This window comes from Budorcas taxicolor, chromosome X (genome assembly GCF_023091745.1).
Source record: "Budorcas taxicolor isolate Tak-1 chromosome X, Takin1.1, whole genome shotgun sequence".
Classification (NCBI taxonomy): domain Eukaryota; kingdom Metazoa; phylum Chordata; class Mammalia; order Artiodactyla; family Bovidae; genus Budorcas; species Budorcas taxicolor.
Genome location: NC_068935.1, coordinates 43700847 through 43723608, shown reverse-complemented (window position 1 = coordinate 43723608; position 22762 = coordinate 43700847). Strand labels below are relative to the sequence as shown.

At 39.0% G+C, this 22762-nt stretch overlaps 1 protein-coding gene across 1 annotated transcript in view; it reads right to left on the bottom strand.

Annotated features, from left to right (window-relative positions):
• LOC128069938 (integrator complex subunit 6-like) overlaps positions 1-22762 on the bottom strand; it is a 54966-nt gene that overhangs the window by 861 nt on the left and 31343 nt on the right. Inside the window, exons 8-17 of the mRNA XM_052663193.1 lie at positions 21963-22115; positions 18496-18628; positions 10773-10867; positions 9655-9765; positions 7248-7466; positions 6141-6264; positions 4871-5013; positions 3015-3249; positions 1046-1420; positions 95-188 (exon numbers count right to left, since the gene is read on the bottom strand). Of these exons, the coding sequence (XP_052519153.1) occupies positions 95-188; positions 1046-1420; positions 3015-3249; positions 4871-5013; positions 6141-6264; positions 7248-7466; positions 9655-9765; positions 10773-10867; positions 18496-18628; positions 21963-22115 (1682 nt within the window). The remainder of the gene's footprint in view (positions 1-94; positions 189-1045; positions 1421-3014; positions 3250-4870; positions 5014-6140; positions 6265-7247; positions 7467-9654; positions 9766-10772; positions 10868-18495; positions 18629-21962; positions 22116-22762) is intronic.

Here is a 22762-nt window from a genome sequence, read left to right as displayed (position 1 = left end):
CTAGAGAAAGCCTGAGCACAGGAAGAAGACCCAGCGTCACCAAAAATAATTAAATAAATAAAAAACACAATGAAGAGCTCCTCTTCACACCCACCGTGCAGCTTCCTTGATGGTAAATTCAACAAACTGTTTCTTGACTGCAAGAGGTCCTTGTACTCCTTCAAGCAAAGTGAAAATTCTTTCATACTCTGAAGATATTAAAAATATTATTATTGTTAAAAATATGGACAAAAAATAAAATTCAATATTTACACATCTTCAACAATCATCAAGACATCTGCACGTATCTGTTAGGGAAACCTGTAAACACTAATCAAATGTGGTCAGCTGAATGATGCCCCACCCCCCAAGTTGTCCATGTCCTAATGCTCAGAAACTGTCAACATATTACCTTATCTCGCAAAAGAGACTTTACTTTGTAGATGGGATTAAGTTATGGATCTGGAGCTGGGGAGATTATCCAGGTTTATACATGGAGGCCCAATATAATCACAAATATCCTCAGGAAAGGGAGGCAGTAGAGTTGGTCAGGGAGAAAAGATGTAAGGGTGGGGGCAGAGGTTAGAGAGGAGCTACATTGCTTGGCTACATTGCTGGCTTAAGAAGGGGCTACATTGCTGGTTTAAGATGGAGGAAGGGGCCATGAGTCAAGGAGCACAGGCAGCCTGTGGAGGCTGGAAGAGGTAAGGAAACAGACTCCCCTGAGCATCCAGAAGGAGTGCTAGCCTGCCAGCACCTTCATGTCAGCCCAGTGAAAAGAATTTCAAATCTCACTTCCACAATTCTAAGATAATTCAGTTTTGAGCTACAAAGTTTGTGACAACCTGTTACAGCAGCAAAAGGAAATTATTACAATAAGTAAGGGGGGACAACCAGAAAGGTGCATTGAGATGTTTAGGTAAAACAAGAGGAATCATTTTCAATTATGTGAAAGTCCAATATTTCCCAAAAATGCACCTTAAGAGTTACCCTGAATCTATTTTTAATCTTAAAATGAAAGGGATCTCCCCATTATATTACTGATAGATGTTCTTCTACTACTTACTTCGTCCAAATTTTCGAACTTCCTTCATTAACTGGTGTTTTATATCAGCATTGATTCCTTGTGCCATAGCAGGAGTTATCTGCAATGTACTTGGCACAATTTCCAAAGCAGATGTTACTGAGACTTTTTGATCATCCACAGAGACGCTGCAGTTCTTGGTTTCTCCTATAAGTACATTACTCCCAGGTTTGTGAATCGGGCCATCTTCCCTGAGACTAGTGAAATCATCAGATAGAGAATCCACTTGGTCGGGTGGGATACCATCTCCTGCCATATTCATAAGCTCTGGTGAAGCAGATTTTGACAAGAAGCCATCAGGTGAGATCTGACCATTTTCCATCTTCTCCTCATGAGCATCGTGAGTGACAGTAACACCTGGAAACCAAAATGAGAAGTTGAGCTGTGGGGTAGATGTGTTATAGTAACTCCAAAGGGATATCATGGTGCTCCTCAGTTTTGAGGAAATGGTTTCATAAAGCAAGAGGATGTACCAGATGGAGCTCAAGACCCCTCAAATTGAGCTCAGGAAGGTAATCTCCATGGCACCAAGAATATATATGGAAACAAGACAGAACAACTAATAAACAGTCTCAGATCCCTGGCACTGAGGGCTTAGCTGCAGCTTGTGCTTTACAAGCTGAAAAGCAGCAAGTCTCACTTGATATCATGGTTTCTGTCATTTACCTATGAAATGCCATGCTCTACTGAGCTTGACACCAGACTACATGTGCCCCCCTCAAACTCCGTCCTCTCTTCCTTAAAAGTTCTGAGGAAACAGAGTTGGTGACCACTAGATCTGAAGGCTCTATATGTCCTCCACCACCCCAATTCTCTGCCAGTACATGATCCTCCTCATTAATCTTTTCTGTCTCAGAAAAGTGAATTTCTTTTTACTCCAGGTCTAACACCTTTCCTCCATTGACTCATTGTCCTCTGTGCTGGGCACCATGCCAGGAGCTGGGGGCAGCCTCCAACAGCACATAGAGAAACAGTCCCCACCCTTATGGAATGTCCATCCTCATGGGAAGGCCAGGAAGGAAGTGTACTATGATCCAACAAAATAATTACAGTTCAAATTCGTGTTCCGGGAGAAGCAAGCAGGGAGGGGACAGAGAGCAGGAGGGGGAGCCTCAGTGGATCACGAGGTCAGGCAGATCCCTTCTGAGCAGGTGTCCTTTGGGCAGAGGCTGGAGGAGGAGGGAGAGCCGGCCTGTGCCATGCAGAGGACACGTGTTAGGAGAGGATGGTGGGCCCAGGTCGTGCAGAGCTGGTGGACCAGAGTCAGGAGGTCATATTGTGCTCTGAGTGCCGAGGAAAGGTAATGAGGCATTTTCAGCATGGATGTGGTATGATCTGATTTCTGTGTTGATATGATCACTCTGGCTGCAGGTCAGAAAATTAGTTAGATGAGGTTGGAAAGTAGAAAAATAAAAAGCTATTGGAGTATCTTGGTGACATGATGGCAGCATAGATCAGAGGAATGGAGAGTAATGGTGGGGTGTGGGTTTTATACTTGGCACCATCCAGTGGAATGGAGGAGGCTGGGCCAGACTGCACTGGGCTGGAGTGAAGAGAGGAGATGGGCACACAGACAGCACCAGCCTTTACTGACCCAGTGCAGACCCAGCCTTTACTGAGCCCATTTGCTCCTACTGACTTCTGCAGCAACTCCCAATTGTTGCACCTCCTTCAGCCTTGACTTGACAAAGTCAACAGGCACACCTTCCAACATTTTTCCATCTTGTGTTAACTACTATGTAAGTAGGGATCTCCCTCCCCTCATATAGATGGAGATCCTTGAAACAAGGTCTCTTCTCTCACAGGGTGCTTTGTACCTACCACATGGATGATTAATAATGGCTTACTTAATGAACAAAAACTGGATACAAAAGAAATGAATATAAAAGAAAATTGTTTAGTGTCTTAGTCCTCTAGGGGCCATAAGGAAGTCACAACCACTACTCTATACCTGTATATACAAGGGTGGGTTTTATGAGGTTTGAATAAGATGGGAACCACGAGGCTGAGGGTGGTCCCTTTCCGCCCACATGGTTAGTTACAGTAGGTGGTGTTTGTGCTTTCCTCAACAGCAGGGACATACTCCGCCTTCTCTTAGATGACAAAGCACTGTTGACTTCTCCAGGACGTTTCACTTTGTTTTGCGGCCCTGCTACAAACTCATCTGCTTCATCGATCATCATTCCCTAGAAAACATCAATGAACATATTCCATTAAAGAGAACATTGGACACACTCTTCACATGCATATATGATCATGCATTATGTCAACAATATAGATCTTAATCATGGGCCAAAGATTTGCCATACCTCACACAGACTTTTCAGAAAACACTACTCAATTTTAATCCAGTCTAAGTGGAACAAGGAGGAAACTTGTTTTACGGTCAAACATAACACAATCATGATTAACCTGAAAGCCTGGGGAATAAGAAACTCTCATCAACCAAAATGGAAATTAACCCACAGTTACCCTTCTGAAGAAGCTACAAACCAGTTTGCATCAACCCTTGGTAAGGAAATCCTTCTCTTTTGTGTGATTTAAACACATTCTTAAGAAACATTGATAATCAGTATACAGAATGCTGCATGTAAATGGTGACAGAGAGGTAGATGGAAAATGTCATTCCCTCAGTAGCAACCTCACAGAGATTCATATATATTCACCTTGGTGCTGGACACAAATGAAGGAGTGGGCTTTTCACCCCTGGGAATAAAAGATGAGAGACAGCAGTATAGAAGGTTAACTAAAAGCTGTTTTCATCCAAGGATAACCCAGGAAGATGCACTTCCATTATTTGAATAAAACCATGATAAATGACTTTTCCAAAGCATTCCCCAAAGCAAAACAGTACAGAAAGAGGAAAACATGTTCACTGAGCATGTACCACATGTCAGGTAATGTTCTAAATGATGTACAGGTACTAACTCAATTCTCCACAGAGCTCTATTAGTTAGATGTCATAGTCATCGCCAGTGCTACCAGTGACAAAAACCAAGACACAGACGATTAAGAACTCCAGTTAACTGAGGATTCAGGTAAAGTAGAATACTTTTGGTCCCGTTTTGTTATAGAAGACATTACTGCGTGCTCTGCACCTTTGTAACAATGGTTTCTTCCATGATTGCAGATATAATTCTTATTTGTCTTCACGCTTATATCATCAAGTCAGCATATCTCTCACATATACACACAGAGATACATACACACATACACATGCATGTGCACACACATCTCATGTTTGTATCTCTTGTAGCACAAGCCAATAAAGCAACATCACTTAGTACTTCATATTTCAAGAAGAACACTTAATAACTGTCTAGATAGAGCACTAAAGATCTGAATAATGTAAACAAAGGAGATAAATGGTGATCTCAATATTGAAGGAATTAGTGTGTGGAGCTGGGAGTAAATATAGACTCTGGAGCTGGGAAGACAGAGGTTCAAATCTTAGCTCTAACTGGCTGTGTCACTCAGGGTGAATCATTTGACCACAATGAGCTCTGATTTCTTCATATTATAGGGCAGACAGTTATACTCATCTGCAGAATGGTTGTGTGCATTCAATGTTATCATTTAGAACATCAGCTCCTACTATGTATGCAGTAAATGCCAGCTACCATTTTTTAACCAACATACTCTTCCATCAGGAGGCTCCCACTTTCCGTTCACAAAGAGCCCTGGAGACATATTTTATCTCTTAAACAAATAGAAGTAAGGCCTCTGACTTATATACACCTTGCCAAAAAGGAAGGAGTTATTCCAAGAATATCATGATTTACGCAGACATAGAACTTGGTATCCCACCTTCTTATCTTGTTTAAATGGATTGCCAAAAGTATGTAGTCTTTTTGGTTGATCTGGATCAATCTCTCGAAGTGGAGAAGCCAATGTCTTTAGATATTCTTGATAGTTACCCATTTGTGCGACTGGAACACTATGAAGAGTATCTGCAAAATCACCAGAAGACCAACAGATGTTCTACACATGTTCTATAGTTGAAGTGTGTGTGGTCCTTCTGAGAGGACATGATCATAGTCTGGTTTAGCATTGTGTATCTCAGCAACCGATAGGCTAAAATCTTGAATCTAGCATTCTAGGATCTAAAATCATCTCTCAAAACCAATACAATATTGTAAAGCAATTAACCTCCAATTAAAATAAATAAATTTATTTTAAAAAATAATAAAATCATCTCTCTTCACCCCATTCATCACTCAGTCTAACATCACCACGGCCTACAAGCTCAAATCCCTAGACCAAGAACAACTCCCTCACTCTTCATCACAGGTTTGAGAATGGGCTGACATTCCCTATACCACATCCCAACTCAAAACCCAATATTTTGTGTTTCAAAGAGCCTAGGCTCTCTGGCTTTCTCTTATCATCTAGAGAATCTTGGTTAGTGGGCCATACCCTTTCGGAAAACTTGATTAGATCTACAGGTTTTCTAAGCCCTCCCCCAAAAAAGATCCTACCCCCCCTCAAAAAAAATACTGACATATAATTTCAGGAGGTTGGCCAGGCTAAGATTTGCTCATTTTAATGGACAAATGACACTGTTTAAAATGAACAAAATGGAATCAAGGGGAATTGTACATCATCATCAATTATCCTCGACAGTATCACGTTCATTCTTTTCCTGTAAATGAGGAATCTGGATTGTACTTATCAGAGAAGGCTAGGTGGTACAGTGTCAGGGTGTACAATTTCTGAATTCTGATAGACCTAGTTTCTGCTGCTTTCCAGCTCACTAGAACTGGGGAAGCTATTAAAACACTCATTCTGAGTTCCAATGTCCATAAAAATGGGCATAAAAACAGTATCTATCTCACGGGGTTGTTTTGAGACTTACAAGAGCTAAAGCATGTGTAGTGTAATATACATGCCAATTAATGCCCACTTCCCCTTAAACCCAAGAACAATAAACTTGTGCTAGTAGATGAAGGGATTTAGAGAAAATAGGTATTATAAATATTAAAGTATTACAAAATAACATATACTTTATGCAACAAACACCTTCATGTTAGTCAGATTTGACATTTTATCAACAAAAAGTACTTCTTTGTTCACTTACCTTCATCTTGTCCGACAATAAACTTGTGTGTTTTCAGCAGATTGGATCTCATTCTGGTTAACTGGTCTAAAAGATCTCTACGTGGAATATCATAAGCATTTCTATATGTCTGAGGTTTCAAATCCTATTTGAAATGAAACAATTTCAGTTACTCCTGAGGCTTTTAATATAGAAATGTAATTCCTAATCCTCTTAAAATCTTAGCAAAGAGAGGGATATTCATTACAACTGACTTCAGTACAATTTTGCAGTGGAAAATTCGCCTTTGCTGGCCCTGTTCTGAATTCTACTATATCCACGTAGCTTTAAAGCCATGCGTATATCCTTTTTCAAGTATACCATTTAAGACATCAGATCCTGAGATCTGTGCCTGTGGCAGCCTTGCAGGCCCATTATTTATAATCTAGATGCCCTCCCCTGGCAGCCATGGAGAGGAGCTGATGAGATGTCCATCCAGGAAGCAATGGCTGATCCACAAGGGGTACAGTGATCTGAGCACCTCCAGCCACAGTACCTTCAGGATCTGGGGCAGCGCTGGAACAGAGGCCATGCTCTTTCCAGGCTGCCCCCAGCCAGTGATTGAGAATGACGGGGGATGTTCAGGCCTGGCCAGTTCTGCCAATGTGGACCTCCTCTATGGGATCTTGTGGTGCCAGGGTTCCCTGTTGGGCTGGCCAAGACTTTCTACAAGCTATACTGATGCCTGAAGCTCTTCATACTCATTCCTCCTTCCTTTCCCCATTCTCTCACAAATGTTAGCTCAGCAGTGTGATCTGAAGTTTAGCAGACATTTGGTCCACCTGAAGGATCCTTGATATTTGGTCATACTTGGTGCTGTCCAAAATGTTCATAAGACATGTAGTACATACCAAGAGGTCCTTGATACTTGGTTCTGTCCATTTGGCATGAACCAAATATGATTGGACCAGATTTCAAGGGCCTTTTCATGTGGACTACATGTCTTATGGATATTTTGGATAGGACCGAATGTTCTGCAAGGGATCTGAAAGCTCTCCTTGTTTGTTCCCATTCCTTCTCCCCTTTGTATTTCACAGACATTATTCCCACCCCCCTCCCCCCCAACAAGCTATTTATGTCACAATTTACCTTGTTTAAGAGCCCTACTTGGAAGCCAGCAAATTCTTTGGTGTTCAGTTCTGTCAGTCTCGGTGCAGTATCCCCAATGATTTCTTTCAATAGTTTTCTAAAGTTTTTATTGTGAGTCAAGGAAACACCACCTCCAGAATGGTTTTTCACTTTGATTCCAATTTCCTGGGGAGGTTTCTTCCCCACTGATGCTAGTATTCGTTCTGACTCTAGTTTGGTCTAAAATGAAAGTACATAGTATGTTATAAAAAGAGCTATATTATCACTGTTGTTTTTACTACTTAAGAAAGATGATACTTTAAGAACCCCACTGAACAAATTTAAATTACAAATCACAGAAAAGCAGATAATTAAACATGTTCCTGTGCTTCTCTGAACTACCACAAAGAACAGAGGGGGCTAGAAAGACCAATAATACATTTTTTCCTCTTCTCTAGTGTCAAAATTATGATTGAATCATGGAAAGAATGAAAACCATGGGTAAGAATTACATTCATAGATATTTAAAATCACATTTTGTTTCTGTAAAGTCTAGTCTAAGTCAACATACTCATTTTGAACCCAGTTATAAAAGGTAAAACTCTGCATTTATAAAATTGCACTAGTGCTGAAATTCAAATTACATAGATTGGCATTGTATCTGAAAAAACTTATAGTGTTTATTTCTAGTATCAGACCACTCACAAAAATGTGATACTTAATTTAACAAATATTACCAAGTAAATAATTCATAATAGTACTCGTTTATAAATCACAACAAAAAATTCTCTTAATAGATCCTATTATATCATACTGATAAATATTGCTTGAGAGTGTATTATAGCAGTATATTGGGCATATTTTCTGATTTACATACATCTGAGATGGTTCAAAGAACACTGGTGTCATAGAATTATTAAATTAGTAAGTAAATTAGTAATTAGAGCTAGTATAAATTAGTAATGATTTTTTTTTTCTAAAAAGTAGAATTCCACCAATGTCCTATAAGCCCAAATTAATTTTGAATTTCTTGTGGTTTGGTCAGAGATATTCATTAATTTTAATTATTAGAATGAGGTATATTTATTATCTTTTAAAAAATTTAGTCATGAAATAGGGCATAAGAGCAAATGAAGAGTCTGTTTCCACAAAGGGTCCTAAAAGCCCATTTATAAAACTATACAAGCAATGTATCCCAGAAGGTCCCAGAACTTGCATGAGTTTCAAGTCTGTTCACTATTCTTCCTTCTGGCCATACCTTGCTGACACAGCCTTAAAGGCCTAAGGCAAACATCAAATAAAAAAATATAAATCAAGAGATCAATCAATAAATAACCAAAACAAAACATTAACACCACCAACAAAAATCTATTAGCAGAGAGGAACGGAGTTAAGGGGATGCTTGGTAGATCAGAAATCTGGGTTTGCTTTACTCTCTTTTGCATGTATAAGCACACTGGACTGGTAGGAGCTGGTAAACTCCAGACTATACTTAAGTTTTTGCCAGTTCCTAGCAAGGTGTGTCAGCATCCCAAACTGCAGAGTCATCTATGTTCTTTGGTGTCAGAAATCTGACACTTATTTACTTACTACTCTCTGTTTTCTAAAGGCCCAGCTTTGAAACATATCCAACTTGAAGTATTACTGTCACTGCAAATGCTATTACTAGTCCCTACCTGGGAATACATTTGTGCATAAGAACAAAGTTAAGCTGCTGCAGTAATTTGTCATATAACATAACACATTTGTATGGCAGTAAAGCTCTAACTCAGTAGTTCTCAAGCATTTTCACCTTGCAAGAATGGGCTAAGTAGAGGTGAGAAGTATGATAAGTAGGGGTGAGTGGAGGATGAGTACTAATAGAGAGGGGCAGGCAAGGGACAAGGTGAATAATGGTAAATGAGGTGGGGGTGTAAAGGAACAGAGGGAGGGCCTGCCACCCTCCAGTGTGAGGTACACTGGTCTCATCTCCCCCTCTCCAAGAAAAAGCATGCTGGTATTTGTTGCCTAAAAATGAATTTCAGGCAAGTCATTTAATCACACCATGCCTCAGTGTGCTGACCTAAAACGGGGGATGCTCTAGCCCAATGTGATTTGAGGAGAAACTACGTTGAGGATAGACAAAATGTGACCCATGAGATAAATCTATTAAGCCTCTGCCCCTCTTAGGCCACAAAGTATCAACCAGCTTGGGGTAAAACAAACTGGCAAGCAAAAAGAGAAATGGCACAGCATCCAATGATACTGACAGACCCTTAACTGCAGTTTAATGGTGAAGCCAGAAGCCATAGAGAATCACATTACTACTAATTCATAAAGTGTAGAAATATATACACATTTAATTTGAAAATTACAATTACACTAAAGAATAAGGAAATGCACTTCTGAGGGCAAAGGATTTTTGTTTGTTTGTTTTTACCAATACTACCTGTTGGCTGAGTTTTTTAAGGTAAGAGATAACACTGTAACTAAGTCCACAATCTAAATTATCTGATATCAGATTTGGAGCTCCCATCATCCTTAGTGCTTTCTTTAATGGCTATAAGGAAACAAAATACACAACAGTAAGAATAGAATAAATCTTAAAATACTCAAAGTTCAGTTATAAGGGGCAAAGGGACATGATTCATTTCTTAGAAGTCAAGGTGCTGCACATAAAACCAAACATGGAACATTAAAAAGTGGCAATGAAAACAGCAGAGAAGTAAGGAGCAGAAAGCAAAAAAATCAGAAGAGAGTGGGATAAGAAGAGCAAGTAACAGCAAATTCAAACAGATAAATTGCTTTCAGTCTTAATTTCCAAGTCATAAAATCATTTCACATTACATTTAATTGTGCACCCCATTCCTGCCATGGTAAATACTAACACACCCCAATTTCTCCTCCCAGTGACACAAATGGTACCACTTGAGATTCTGCCTTTTCACCTCTAGAAACTTGGCTTACAGTTGACCACATCCACCTCTGAAATGATTTTGATAATCTTGATTTAGATTATATGACCAGTTCAAAATAATTATGAATATTTTTCTCAAATTGTAAAAATCCAAATGACACCAAGTCATTTTTTACTTTTTTGGGATTCCCCTCAATCAGTGCCTCTATTTCATGCTGTGTCTAGGACACATTTAACAAGCAATAAGTAAATATAATGTCGTCAGGTTTTGTTCTTTTTTTCCAGAGGAAAACCCCATACTTCGAATTTCTAGAGTTAAAAAGGGAGGCTAATATAATACATGAATCCAGTTATATTTTTTCTTAAATTCCAAAACTATAATATCATAAGGTTAATTTTATAAGAGAAATATAGATGTGTTTTATAACAATAACCATGGCAGTTAAACGAAATAAAATAAGCAGTTTTCTTTTGTGCCGCCATGACATCTCCAAGCTCTTAGGCATAATTTGAAAAGACAGTGGCGACTCAAATTTATAAACTAAAGAAAATCTTATTTCAGGGATGAAGTTTTTGATTCATTGACATTTTTGTGACAGGAATCATCATGGATAGAGTTAATACATATATATATATACAGAAATACATACTAATAAGTAGTATGGAGGCAGAGTTTTTAAGTAGCTGTCAAAAGCCTGTCGCCACTTCAGATTTGGCTTAAGCTTGTGAACTTTAAACAAGTCATCTGCAAGAGAAAATCCAAGAAAATATTACATTATTCCAGTCCTAAATTCCAAGATCTAAATCAAGCAACACACATCTATTATACCACTCCCTAGAAATTTCTAGTTTCAATTACATTAGATGAATATTTCATTCGAGTTTATTTGATTTGGGGGGGTACTGTGTACCAAAATTATATATAGTAGTTTTCTAGAAAATGAGATAAATTCTCAGGTTACATATTTATCTTTCATCTGTGAAGCCACATAGCATAATATTAAAACACTGACTCTGATCTATGTGAAATATTTCTCTGACCTCTTGTTGTTTAGTTGCCAAGTCGTGTCTGATTCTTTTGCAGCCCCATGGACTGTAGCCCTCCATGCAGCTCTGTTCAGGGTTTTCCCAGGCAAAAATACTGGAGTGGGTTGCCATGCCCTCCTCCAGGGGATCTTTCCAACCCAGGGATCAAACCTGCGTCTCATGCACTGGCAGGCAGATTCTTTATCACTGAGCCATCAGGGAAACCCTTCTGGCCTCTTATGTATTGGTAATTCTAGTGTAGTAATTTTCACCTAAGGATGAATCCATGGTCACTGGTTGCTAGAATATTTACTTTTTTTAAATAGAGAATGTTAAAACAACAACAACAAAACAAACTCATAGACACAGAGAACAGGTTGCTGGTTGCCTGAAGTGAGGGGTGGAGGGGTTGAAATGCTTGAAGGGGTTTAAATACAGACTTCCAGTTATAAGAGAAATAGGTCATGGGGATGTAATGTACAGCATGATTATAGTTAACTACACTGTATTGCATATTTGAAAGTTACTAAGAGAGTAAATCAGAGAAGGTAATGGCACCCCACTCCAGTACTCTTGCCTGGAAAATCCCATGGGCGGAGGAGCCTGGTAGGCTGCAGTCCATGGGGTCGCTAAGAGTCGGACACTACTGAGCAACTTGACTTTCACTTTTCACTTTCATGCACTGGAGAAGGAAATGGCAACCCACTCCAGTGTTCTTGCCTGGAGAATCCCAGGGATGGTGGAGCCTGATGGGCTGCCGCCTATGGGGTCGCACAGAGTCGGACACGACTGAAGCGACTTAGCAGCAGCAGCAGCAAGAGAGTAAATCTTTTTTTTTGTTTGTTTGGTTTTTTTTTGAGAGTAAATCTTAATTTTTTCATCACAAGAGAAAAATTGGGACTATGTACAGTGACAGATATTAACTAGATTTATTGTGATGATCATTTTGCAATATATACAAATATTGCATCATTATGTTGCACACCTGAAGCTAACAGAATGTCAATTATACCTCAATAAATATGGTTCTTGAATATCATGTGCATTATTAATAGAACTAAAGATATTCTTCAAATAAGCAGATATTCCCTATATTTTCACACTCAAATTTAATTACTTAAATAATTTAAATGCATTATGTACACTACATGAAAAATTCCCAAAATGTCTCATTATTTCCTTCCAAGGGTAAGAAATTTTTAATATAATAATTCAAAGTTGATATCCCAGACATCAACAAACATGAACCTGCTACACCTATTATAAATAGCAAAGATATTATAAATTCATTCTCTATATTGTTTCTTCAGGTTTAATTGGCTTTTATCCAAAAAACAAATGCTTTACTTCTAGGAACAAAACCATCTCTGTGCCGTATGCATAATTTCTCTACAAATAGGGGTATTCTTTGAAATTATGAATTACTCTGGTTAAGAAAGGCAACTACATATTTTCTTCCTTTTACTGCTATAATAAATTATTCACTCCTGCTGAAGCTAATTTAAATGAATTTACAAAACGTAGGTCTTTTCTTCTTTTGGTACAGGGTAGAAAGAACAAAGGGAAAAAGATTTGAAGAGATTTCTGGCTCATTGCAGCATGCAGGTCCTTAAAGACCATTCATATCTTAAAGAAAGAAATGATAGACCGTGGAAATATCCTGTTATACCATGTCTTTGTGTGAAGTCTGTGGGGACTTAGGCAGATTTTGGAAACTGACAAATTTAAATACCACCAGACTGAAGAGACATTTAGATATAAATAGATTAGATAATGAGAGTCAATAATAGTCCTAATATTTCTAACAATGCCAGTTGCAATGATTCTACCCAGGAGCTAATTTAGTCTAGTTATTTCTTGTTGGATTTACTTTTTAATGGGGGTGAGAGGAAGAAAATCTTCCACTGACTAGATTAAGGGTAGAGAGCAGTTAGGGTGACACCACTTTTGTGACCCCATAGACTGCAGCCTACCAGGCTCCTTCGTCCGTGGAATTTTCCAGGCAACAGTACTGGAGTGGGTTGCCATTTCCTTCTCCAGAGGATCTTCTTCCCAACCCAGGGATCAAACCCGGTTCTCCCGCATTGCAGGCAGACGCTTTACCATCTGGGCCACCAGGGAAGCTTACACTGGTTTAGTCACTATCTTTGTTGCTCAGAAAATGATTTCCATGGTATTAGATTTCCATTCACATGGAGCCTGGAGAGTGGTAAAGATACCATGAACAATTAGCCCATCCACCTTTGAAAGATGAGGAGGTGAGAATGTGGAATGAGAGTAAAACAACACTGTCAACACCTCAAAAACTACAGATATTTTCTCTTCCAGTTCCTTTCTCCCCATTTCCTGCTTCAAAAAGGTGGGGTTTGACTCCAAGCTCAGACACATGCTATGTACTTAGCTTAGTGAGCTTCAGGAAATCACTTCATCATTTTGTGCCTCTATTTCATCCGTAAAATGAGTTTAATGATCATTGCCTTACCCCATAGGATTGTTCTGAGTAACTAGATTATGGATGTGAAAATAATATACAAAATTTATAAATAGCATAAACTGAAAAGCACTGGATATATAGTGATGAATAAATATCAAATTATCCTTTCTCAATTATTCTCTTTTCCTCTTCCTGATAATAACTGGTCTTAAGATGGAGATGAGCTTTATTCTTTACACAAGTCCCCAGTTCTTAATTTTTTCAAAATAAGTGACTGAATGTAGCATATTAAAGAAGAGGACAAAAAGACAAGTTGCTACAAATGCTTTAGTCAATGACCTTCAATAGAAAAAAAAATTCCTTTTTTCCCAATTGAGAGAGACTCTCTCCATCTGTGATAATCTGGTTACCACTCTACTGACATGATTCTTATGGTAGCTCATTGATTCAATTAAGCCTCACCCAGGTACATTTTGGTGCTTAAATAATTAAATTTTTCTTAACTACTTTTGATGAAAATCTTTAATTAATAAACAGGGGTCACTTTTATGGACAGTTATTGTACTCTGCAGTACCATAGGGATGTTCCAGACATCAAAGTGTACATGACTTAAATTCATGACTTTTTACTAAATGCCCTGGTGATGGAATCCCAGTTGAGCTATTTCAAATCCTAAAAGAAAGTGCTGTGCTCAATATGTCAGCAAATTTGGAAAATTCAGCAGTGGCCACGGATTGGAAAAGGTCAGTTTTCATTCCAATCCCAAAGAAAGGAAATGCCAAAGAATGCTCAAACTACTGCACAATTGCACTCATCTCACACGCTAGCAAAGTAATGCTCAAAATTCTCCAAGCTAGGCTTCAGCAATACGTGAACTGTGACCTTCCAGATGTTCAAGCTGGTTTTAGAAAAGGCAGAGGAACAAGAGATCAAATTGCCAACATCCACTGGATCATCGAAAAAGCAAAAGAGTTTCAGAAAAACATCTATTTCTGCTTTATTGACTATGCCAAAGCCTTTGACTGTGTGGATCACAATAAACTGTGGAAAATTCTGAAAGAGATGGGAATACCAGACCACCTGACCTGCCTCCTGAGAAATCTGTATGCAGGTCAGGAAGCAAGTTAGAACTGGACATGGAACAACAGACTGGTTCCAAAGAGGAAAATGAGTACGTCAAGGCTGTATACTGTCACCCTGCTTATTTAACTTATATGCAGAGTACATCATGAGAAACACTAGTCTGGAGGAAGCACAAGTTGGAATCAAGATTGCCAGAGGAAATATCAGTAACCCCAGATATGCAGATGACACCACCCTTATGGCAGAAAGTGAAGAAGAACTAAAGAGCCTCTTGATGAAAGCGAAAGAGGAGAGTGGAAAAGTTGGCTTAAAGCTCAACATTCACAAAGCGAAGATCATGGCATCTGGTCCCATCACGTCATGGCAAATAGATGGGGAAACAGTGGAAACAGTGGCTGACTTTATTTTGGGGGGCTCCAAAATCACTGCAGATGGTGACTGCAGCCATGAAATTAAAAGACACTTACTCCTTGGAAGGAAAGTTATGACCAACCTAGACAGCATATTAAAAAGTAGAGACATTAGTTTGCCAACAAAGGTCTGTCTCATCAAGGCTATGGTTTTTCCAATAGTCATGTATGGATGTGAGAGGTGGACTGTGAAGAAAGCTGAGCGCCGAAGAATTGATGCTTTTGAACTGTGGTGTTGGAGAAGACTCTTGAGAGTCCCTTGGACTGCAGGGAGATCCAATCAGTCCATTCTAAAGGAGATCAGTCCTGAGTATTCATTGGAAGGACTGATGCTAAAGCTGAAACTCCAATACTTTGGCCACCTGATGCAAAGAGCTGACTCATTGGAAAAGACCCTGATGCTGGGAAAGATTGAGGGCAGGAGGAGAAGGGGACGACAGAGGATGAGATGGTTGGATGGCATCACCGACTCAATGGACATGAGTTTGAGTAAACTCTGGGAGTTGGTGATGGACAGGGAGGCCTGGCGTGCTGCAGTTCATGGGGTTGCAAAGAGTCGGACATGACTGTGCGACTGAACTGAACTGAACTGCCTACTAAAGCTACAAAACTGTCCTATATCTTTATATTATATCCTTACATATAATTAGAATATATAATTATATTATATGGAATATCAGGGCCTTCAAGAGCTACTAAGATAACATAGATATTAATAATGAGGACAGTATTATTAGACAATAATGACTGAAAGCATTATTGAACACTTACTTTTTGCCAGGTGAGTTCGATGCAATTTAACTGTATTAAGGGCTTCCCTGGTGGCTCAGACAGTAAAGAATCTGCCTGCAATGTGGGACACATGAGTTCGATCCCTGGGTCAGGAAGGTCCCCTGGAGAAGGGAATGGCTACCCACTCTGGTGTTCTTGCCTAGAGAATTCCATGGATGGAGCAGCCTTGGCGGGCTATAGTCCATGGGATCACAGAGAGTCAGACATGACTGAGTGACTAACACAATTCATTTAACCCCAATGAAATCCCTTTCAGGTAGGTACTATTATTATCCCCACTTTACAGATGAAATAGTTGAGGCTCAGAGAGGTTACGTATCTTATCCAGGGTCATGAAGCTAACAAACAGCAGAGCCAGGATTCATTATCAGGGCAGCTATATCCTACAGTTCAGACTCCAAATCTCTATGGAAACCACACAACCCAGAAAGTGAAGTAATGGCATAAGTATGGGTGGAAACTATTGCAGAACCTCAACATGAAGCCCAAGTTAGGGATTCAAGGGCACAAGGACCTCAGCCTCAAAGGGTGTAAAAAACCCTATGCTCCTTGGAAGACATGGGTTATAGAAAAGCCTAGAAATGGATATTTGAAGCCAAAGAGAAAAATACGAACTGAGTCAAGGATGAGGTGAACCTCAAATGGATGTGTGGGATCAGGGAAGGGGAAGAAATCAAAGATGCCTCTGGGGTTTCTGGTTTGGAATGTTTGCAAAGGAATAATGATGGTCTAGGCAGGGTTGGATAGAGCCCTCGCCCAAATGATCAGATAGACGATTTGCAAATTTTTTTTTCCCATTTCATAGGTTTCCTTTTGCTCTCGACTGTATCCTTTGATCCACAAAAGTCTTTAAGTTTGATGTAGTCCCATGTATTTATTTTCGCTTCTGTTGTCTGCGCTTTTGTTGTTGTCTCTTTTTTTTATCATTCTTATAACTGCATGTGAATCCACAATTATCTCAAAATAAAAAGTGTACTTAAAAAACAGAAAAATAATATTCTTAACAGTTTAAGTGAAGATTAGCTAGTTTGATCCTTCATTTTATAGCTGTGAAAACCAGAGGTCATAAAGGTATATTTAATAAGACAGGGTAAATAACCCCACAAAACACTCTTTATTGGTAACATTATTAATCTCAAAGACATAATCTATATTTTATATAAGTGACAATCGCCTCTTAGAGGATATTTTTAGAGTAGACAAAGGAATAAAGTAAATAGGCTAGCCAAAACTATCATTTATGATGACCCACTCTTAATCTTCATTTGCAACATTTAAAAGAACTGCTTTATCAGGACATTTGATACACAGACTATTTATAGCACTAAAAATCTTATGCTTTTAGTGACTATATTAAAACCGGTAAAGGTTTGATCCTTTTTGCAAAAATTAAGAAACCTCAGCAACTAAAACTGTTCGTAACTTTACAAGGAGAAGGATACCATGTGGTACTATATTACTCTAAACAGACGTGGCTCCTTAAATGAGAAAAAAAATCTCCATACACATTTTCAGTGATGTCTGAGTAACAGCTTCTGAAGTTGTTCCTTTTAGAATTTTGCCATGGAAACCACAGCTTCTACAACTGCAGTTACTGCAGAAGTCACTCTTGTATCTATTACTTTAACTTGCTACCTTGCTTAAAACAGACGCCTCAAGTGCATTTCATATTCTTTTGTAGAGGAACTAACTGCAATCCAGTAACGCCATGGAAGCCCTATTTTCTGAAAAAAACCATCAGATTCTTGAAGTGTCAACCACAATCAATTTTGGGGGTGTCCAAACTAGTTTACCAAAAGCCAAGTGCACTTAAAACCAGAGAAAAGTGGGAATTCCCTGGCCGTCCAGTGGTTAGGACTCTGTACTTCCAATGCAGGGGTCACAGGTTTGATCTTGCATTCCTTGTGGCATAGCCAAAAATAAAATAAATGTAAATAAGTGAAACAATAAGAAAACAAGGAAGTGTGTACACACATATTTAAAAAAAAAAGAAGAGGGGTGACGACACTGGAGCTTGCAAACCAAAGAGCAGCATAAGAATCACACCCCCACCTCCCGGAGGAGGGTATGGCAACCCGCTCCAGTATTCTTGCCTGGAGAATCCCATGGACAGAGGAACCTGGCGGGCTACAGTCCATGGGGTCACAAAGAGTCGGACACGACTGAGTGACTAATACTTCCACTTTCCCAGGTGAAGAGTCTTTTCTGTCTGATGCAAAAACGACAAAAGGAAAACGAACACAACAGAAAGCAGGATGCCAGTTCTATCTTTCTGAATCAGTTTTTAGACTTTTATATATCCTGACACCCATTACTCTTTGGATCCATTTAAAATGCTTAGTTCATCATCAACTTTTCATTTTTGCTGTATTTTAAAGATGACTAAGGGCTTCCCTGGTGGCTCAGTGGTAAAGAATCTGCCTGCAATGCAGGAAACATTCAATCCCTGGGCAGGGAAGATCCCCTGGAGAAGGCAATGGCAACCCACTCCAGTATTCTTGCCTGGGAAATTCCATGGACAGAGGAGGCAGGTTATAGGCCATAGGGTCACAAAGAGTCAGAGCCAACTTAGTAACTAAACTACCACCACACTGAAAAGATGACTGAATGGCACATACTTGACTTACCTAAAAGAGGGAGTAAAACTGGGTAGTTGTACGGCATCACAAAGAGGTTTACACAAGTTAAAGTCGTACTGGCTTTTAAATAACCAAATGGATATCCAAGTTCATTGTATTTTCCACTGCTAGTAACAAATACCTGAGAAGATCATGAAGTAATGTACAGTTATGACAATAAGGATTTTATGTCAAACCAAACTCACAGCAATATGCTATACCAGCATCTCTGGCACAATTGTGATTTAAAAACGGGAATACTGCTTTCTCTATATTTATGTCAAAAAATAGAACGTTCAGATTGAAATTCTTTTATAAATTGTGTTAAGAAATGAAATAACCATTTGGAGACCACAGGCTGCAGCAACAATACCCCAATATTTACTTACTTAGCACAATGGAAAATTAGGCTGAAATACCACTAAGTGATACCAGCCATCAAAACAAATTGACTTCTCAAAAGAACAAGTGGTGACCAGAGTGGAGACTGTTGGGAAAATGGAGCATGGCCCCATGCCTAAAGCATGCAATTACAGAAACAAAGCCCATTTAAAGGAGTATGCTAACACTCCTTATGTGAACTACTATTAAGTTTTGCTCTACTTCCCTTTGATGCCCCATTTCCCTACCCATTTATTCATTTTTCGTCCAATAAATATTTATTGAGGAGTCTATTACAAGCCAGGCACTGGTGCTAATTATTTTGAGACAATTATATTGAGCAAGGAGATGCTTTGGTTCAATCTGGAAGGCATTTTCTCTTGTAAATAATCCTGGTGGAACAAACATTCAATAAAAATGAGAACATTAATCTTTATTCCACATGACTAGGCATCTTATTCCTTATTCCTAATTTGATATATATGATATTGTCAGGTCCCATTCACCTAGATGCTACTCTGGAGTCCTCTAGCTATCATGATTTCTCTGTGTTCCACGTTCACTGTTTGGCCAAATCAGGACATTAGTATGTAATTTTATGGACCTAGACCTTTACCTTTTCTAACATCTTTCAGCAGGATACTGAAGACAGAAGTCAAACCCTGATGGTGAACAGAACCCACTTACTTTGCTAATTCTTGTTCAACCAGCAACATCACCTACCAGTTCACTGAATTCTTTCTATACTTAGCGGTAGCTCAAAATAAATCTTTCCTATGTAATGGATGCCTCCACAAAACAATGAATTGTGTTAAAACATGACTCATCTACTAGATTTCCTCTCTTAATTTGAACCTTAATAGAAACAGACAATTGTAATAAAACATGTTGGACCCGGGCTTCCCTGGTAGCTCAGCCAGTAAAGAATCTGCCTGCAATACAGGAGAACTGGGTTCCATCCCTGGGTTGGGGAGATCCGCTGGAGAAGGAAAGGCTACCCACTCCAGTATTCTGGCCTGGAGAATTCCATGGACTGTACAGTCCATGGGGTCACAAAGAGTTGGACACGACTGAGCGACTTTCACACACATTGGATTTCCTCCTGTTTCCTAAGTGTGTATAATAGAAAGGGGGGAAATCAACATAAAGGATAAAAAAGTTACAGCCAGCAAGGATCATACCTATAACTCTTCTGCAAGGAGAAGCACTGTTTTTTTGTTCCTTGCTCACTCTCTTTCTGCCTTTATTCCCTCCCTTCCCACCCTCACACCTTCCTTCCTTCCCATAAGCCCATTGAGTTTTTCCAAATTCTTTATCACCTGCAGATTCACAGAATTTAGGGGTTCAAAGGGATCATTAGGGATCATCTAGTCTAGAGAAAGTGTCTGGTCCAAAAACCACATAGTTGGTGGGAAAGCTAGGGTTAGAATCCAGTTTCCATTATGACTTTACAAAATTTCCTGGCTCCTGGTTCATCTTATTCTTTTTCATTCCCACTAACTCATCGCATTAAACTACTCTAAACCAAAGTAACATAAGATGCCAGAGAAAGATGTATGGCATATTTAAGGGGTGCTGTAAGGATCAAGGACAGGATTTCTTAAGTTCCTTTGGAGAAGATTTACAAGGAAGATGCTATATAGAATAAAGGGTTTATTTGGGGGGAAAACTGTAATTTGTAATTTTATATGCTTGTATTCCAAAATGTTTTTCAATTCATAAATTCAAGCTTTTACCTTGATTTTTAACTTAGCATGCTCTCATCCCTATATCTACATTTCTAGCACATTTTGGTGTATTTTATTGAAATATAAACATACATTCAAAAATGCATGAATTATAAGTATACAGTTCAATGAATGTTCAAAAAATGTACGTATATGTGTCGTCAGCACCTGGATCAAGAAATAGAACCTGACCAGAAAACCCTTTGTGTCTTTTTCTGGTCACCATTCTGTACCCCCAAGAGAAACCACTCTCCTGACTTTCAACAAAATAAAAGGGTGACCTTTTATGTCTGGCTTATTTCGCTCAGTATTATATTTATGAGATCACTCTGTTTCTTGCACTTTACCATCCTTACTTTACACCTGTTCCTTTTTTTTCTACCCAGTTTTAGCATTTTTGTAGAATTTAAGTAGTTTAAAGACAACTAGTAGCAATGATTTCACATTTTAGGTTGAAACAGATGGTGGTCTGAAAGTGTCCCTTGCGTAAGTAAAACGTAACAATTACTGATTGCTGTAGTTTACAAATAGAACAAACATTCTTACAGTGTAGGACTTCCTTATTATATTCAAATAAAATAGCTGTGATTACCACACATGGATTTTCACAAATTAAAATCCAAAGGTGAGTTTATTAACAAGTAAGCAAGCCCTCCTGGCTGAAGTATACCTCTTGGAAGAGTCAGTGTTGTACATCTGCCTATGCATCTCCTTCATCCAAGGAAAATCCATACCACACACACCAATGTGGTTTGTACTACAAGAAGAGTTTGATTACATAATACTAATACATAAGGTAATTTCAGGTTTATGTTTTTGTTTTGTTTTGTTTGTCAAAAATGTCTTGTACTGGGAATTCCCTGGCAGTCCAGTGGTTAGGGCTCTACATTTTTACTGCAGAGGGTGCAAGTTTGATCCCTGGCTGGGGAACTAAGATCCTGCAAGTCATGCGGTTTGACCAAAAAAACAAAACAAAACAAAACAAAAAAAAACTTAGTCCAATCTGTCAAGTTCACAATAAGGACTGAGAACATTTCTTCATCTGCAGAAGCCATAGCTGAATAGAATTACATCCTTTAGGTTAGGAATTCTTAACCTGGGGTCCCTGGATAGGCTTCAGGGGAGTCCCCAAATCCTCGAATATGTAGGTTTCATCAGGTTCCTTAAATGGCAATGTATGGTAGGCTAGTGATTCATATCAGCCTGAAGTTATTTGCTTAGCCACGTTGCTTACTTGATAGCATTTGTGAGAAACATTATTAATAGACTCAGCCCAACTATTCCCAGATTAACCTTTGAAAGTTCTTTAAACAAGTCCCAGATCGCCGAGTGGTTCCAGACATTTGGCTAACAACAAAGGGGAAGTACCTGCCAGCAAGTATGGGGAGACTTTCGTTCCAGGATGTACTGAGTTAAGGGTGAAGGTTCAAGTTCATATTTGTCAAAGGGAAGTTTGTCTATTACCATTGGCTCACAATCTATACAGGAGAACCTCACAATAGGATGAGATGTTCGTGGAGGCTAAAAAACAAGAGGGGAAAATACAATCTGTTATCAAGACAGTTGATATATCTGACAACTCTGAAATTCTTTTTAAGTCCTTGTTGGTCATTCATTTTTTAAAAAAATTTTAATTGAAGGATAATTGCTTTACAGAATTTTGTGGTTTTCTGTCATACATCAACAAGAATCAGCCATAGTTACATGCAAGTCTTTTATGTTTTGTTAAACCATCGCTGAGATATAAATGGGCTATTTTGAGAAAGATGGCTCTTGAGCTCTAAGTGTCATCAATGGCAGAGGGGACTCAGATTCTTTCGCTCTACCATCTACTTGGCATTGGGAAGAAGAAAGGTAAATTATAACACTCATAACTACAGTTTTAGGGAAGTAAAGAAGAAAACTGCCTTGAATATTAAGAACCCGGAAATTCAGATCCACTTTGTGACATTCAAGGACTATCTTCCCTTCACTACTTTGTACTGTAAGGTTTCAGATAAGTCAGAAACTGCTACGGAAGAGGAAATCCATGAAGCTTTCTAATGAGGTAATGACAGAGCTGGAGCCACTAACAAGCAAGACGAACAATTACAGAGGAATGGAAAAGGCAAGATAGAGACTGAAAATGAGCCCGTCACAACTCCAGGGCCTGGCTGAAATTTTCTTTG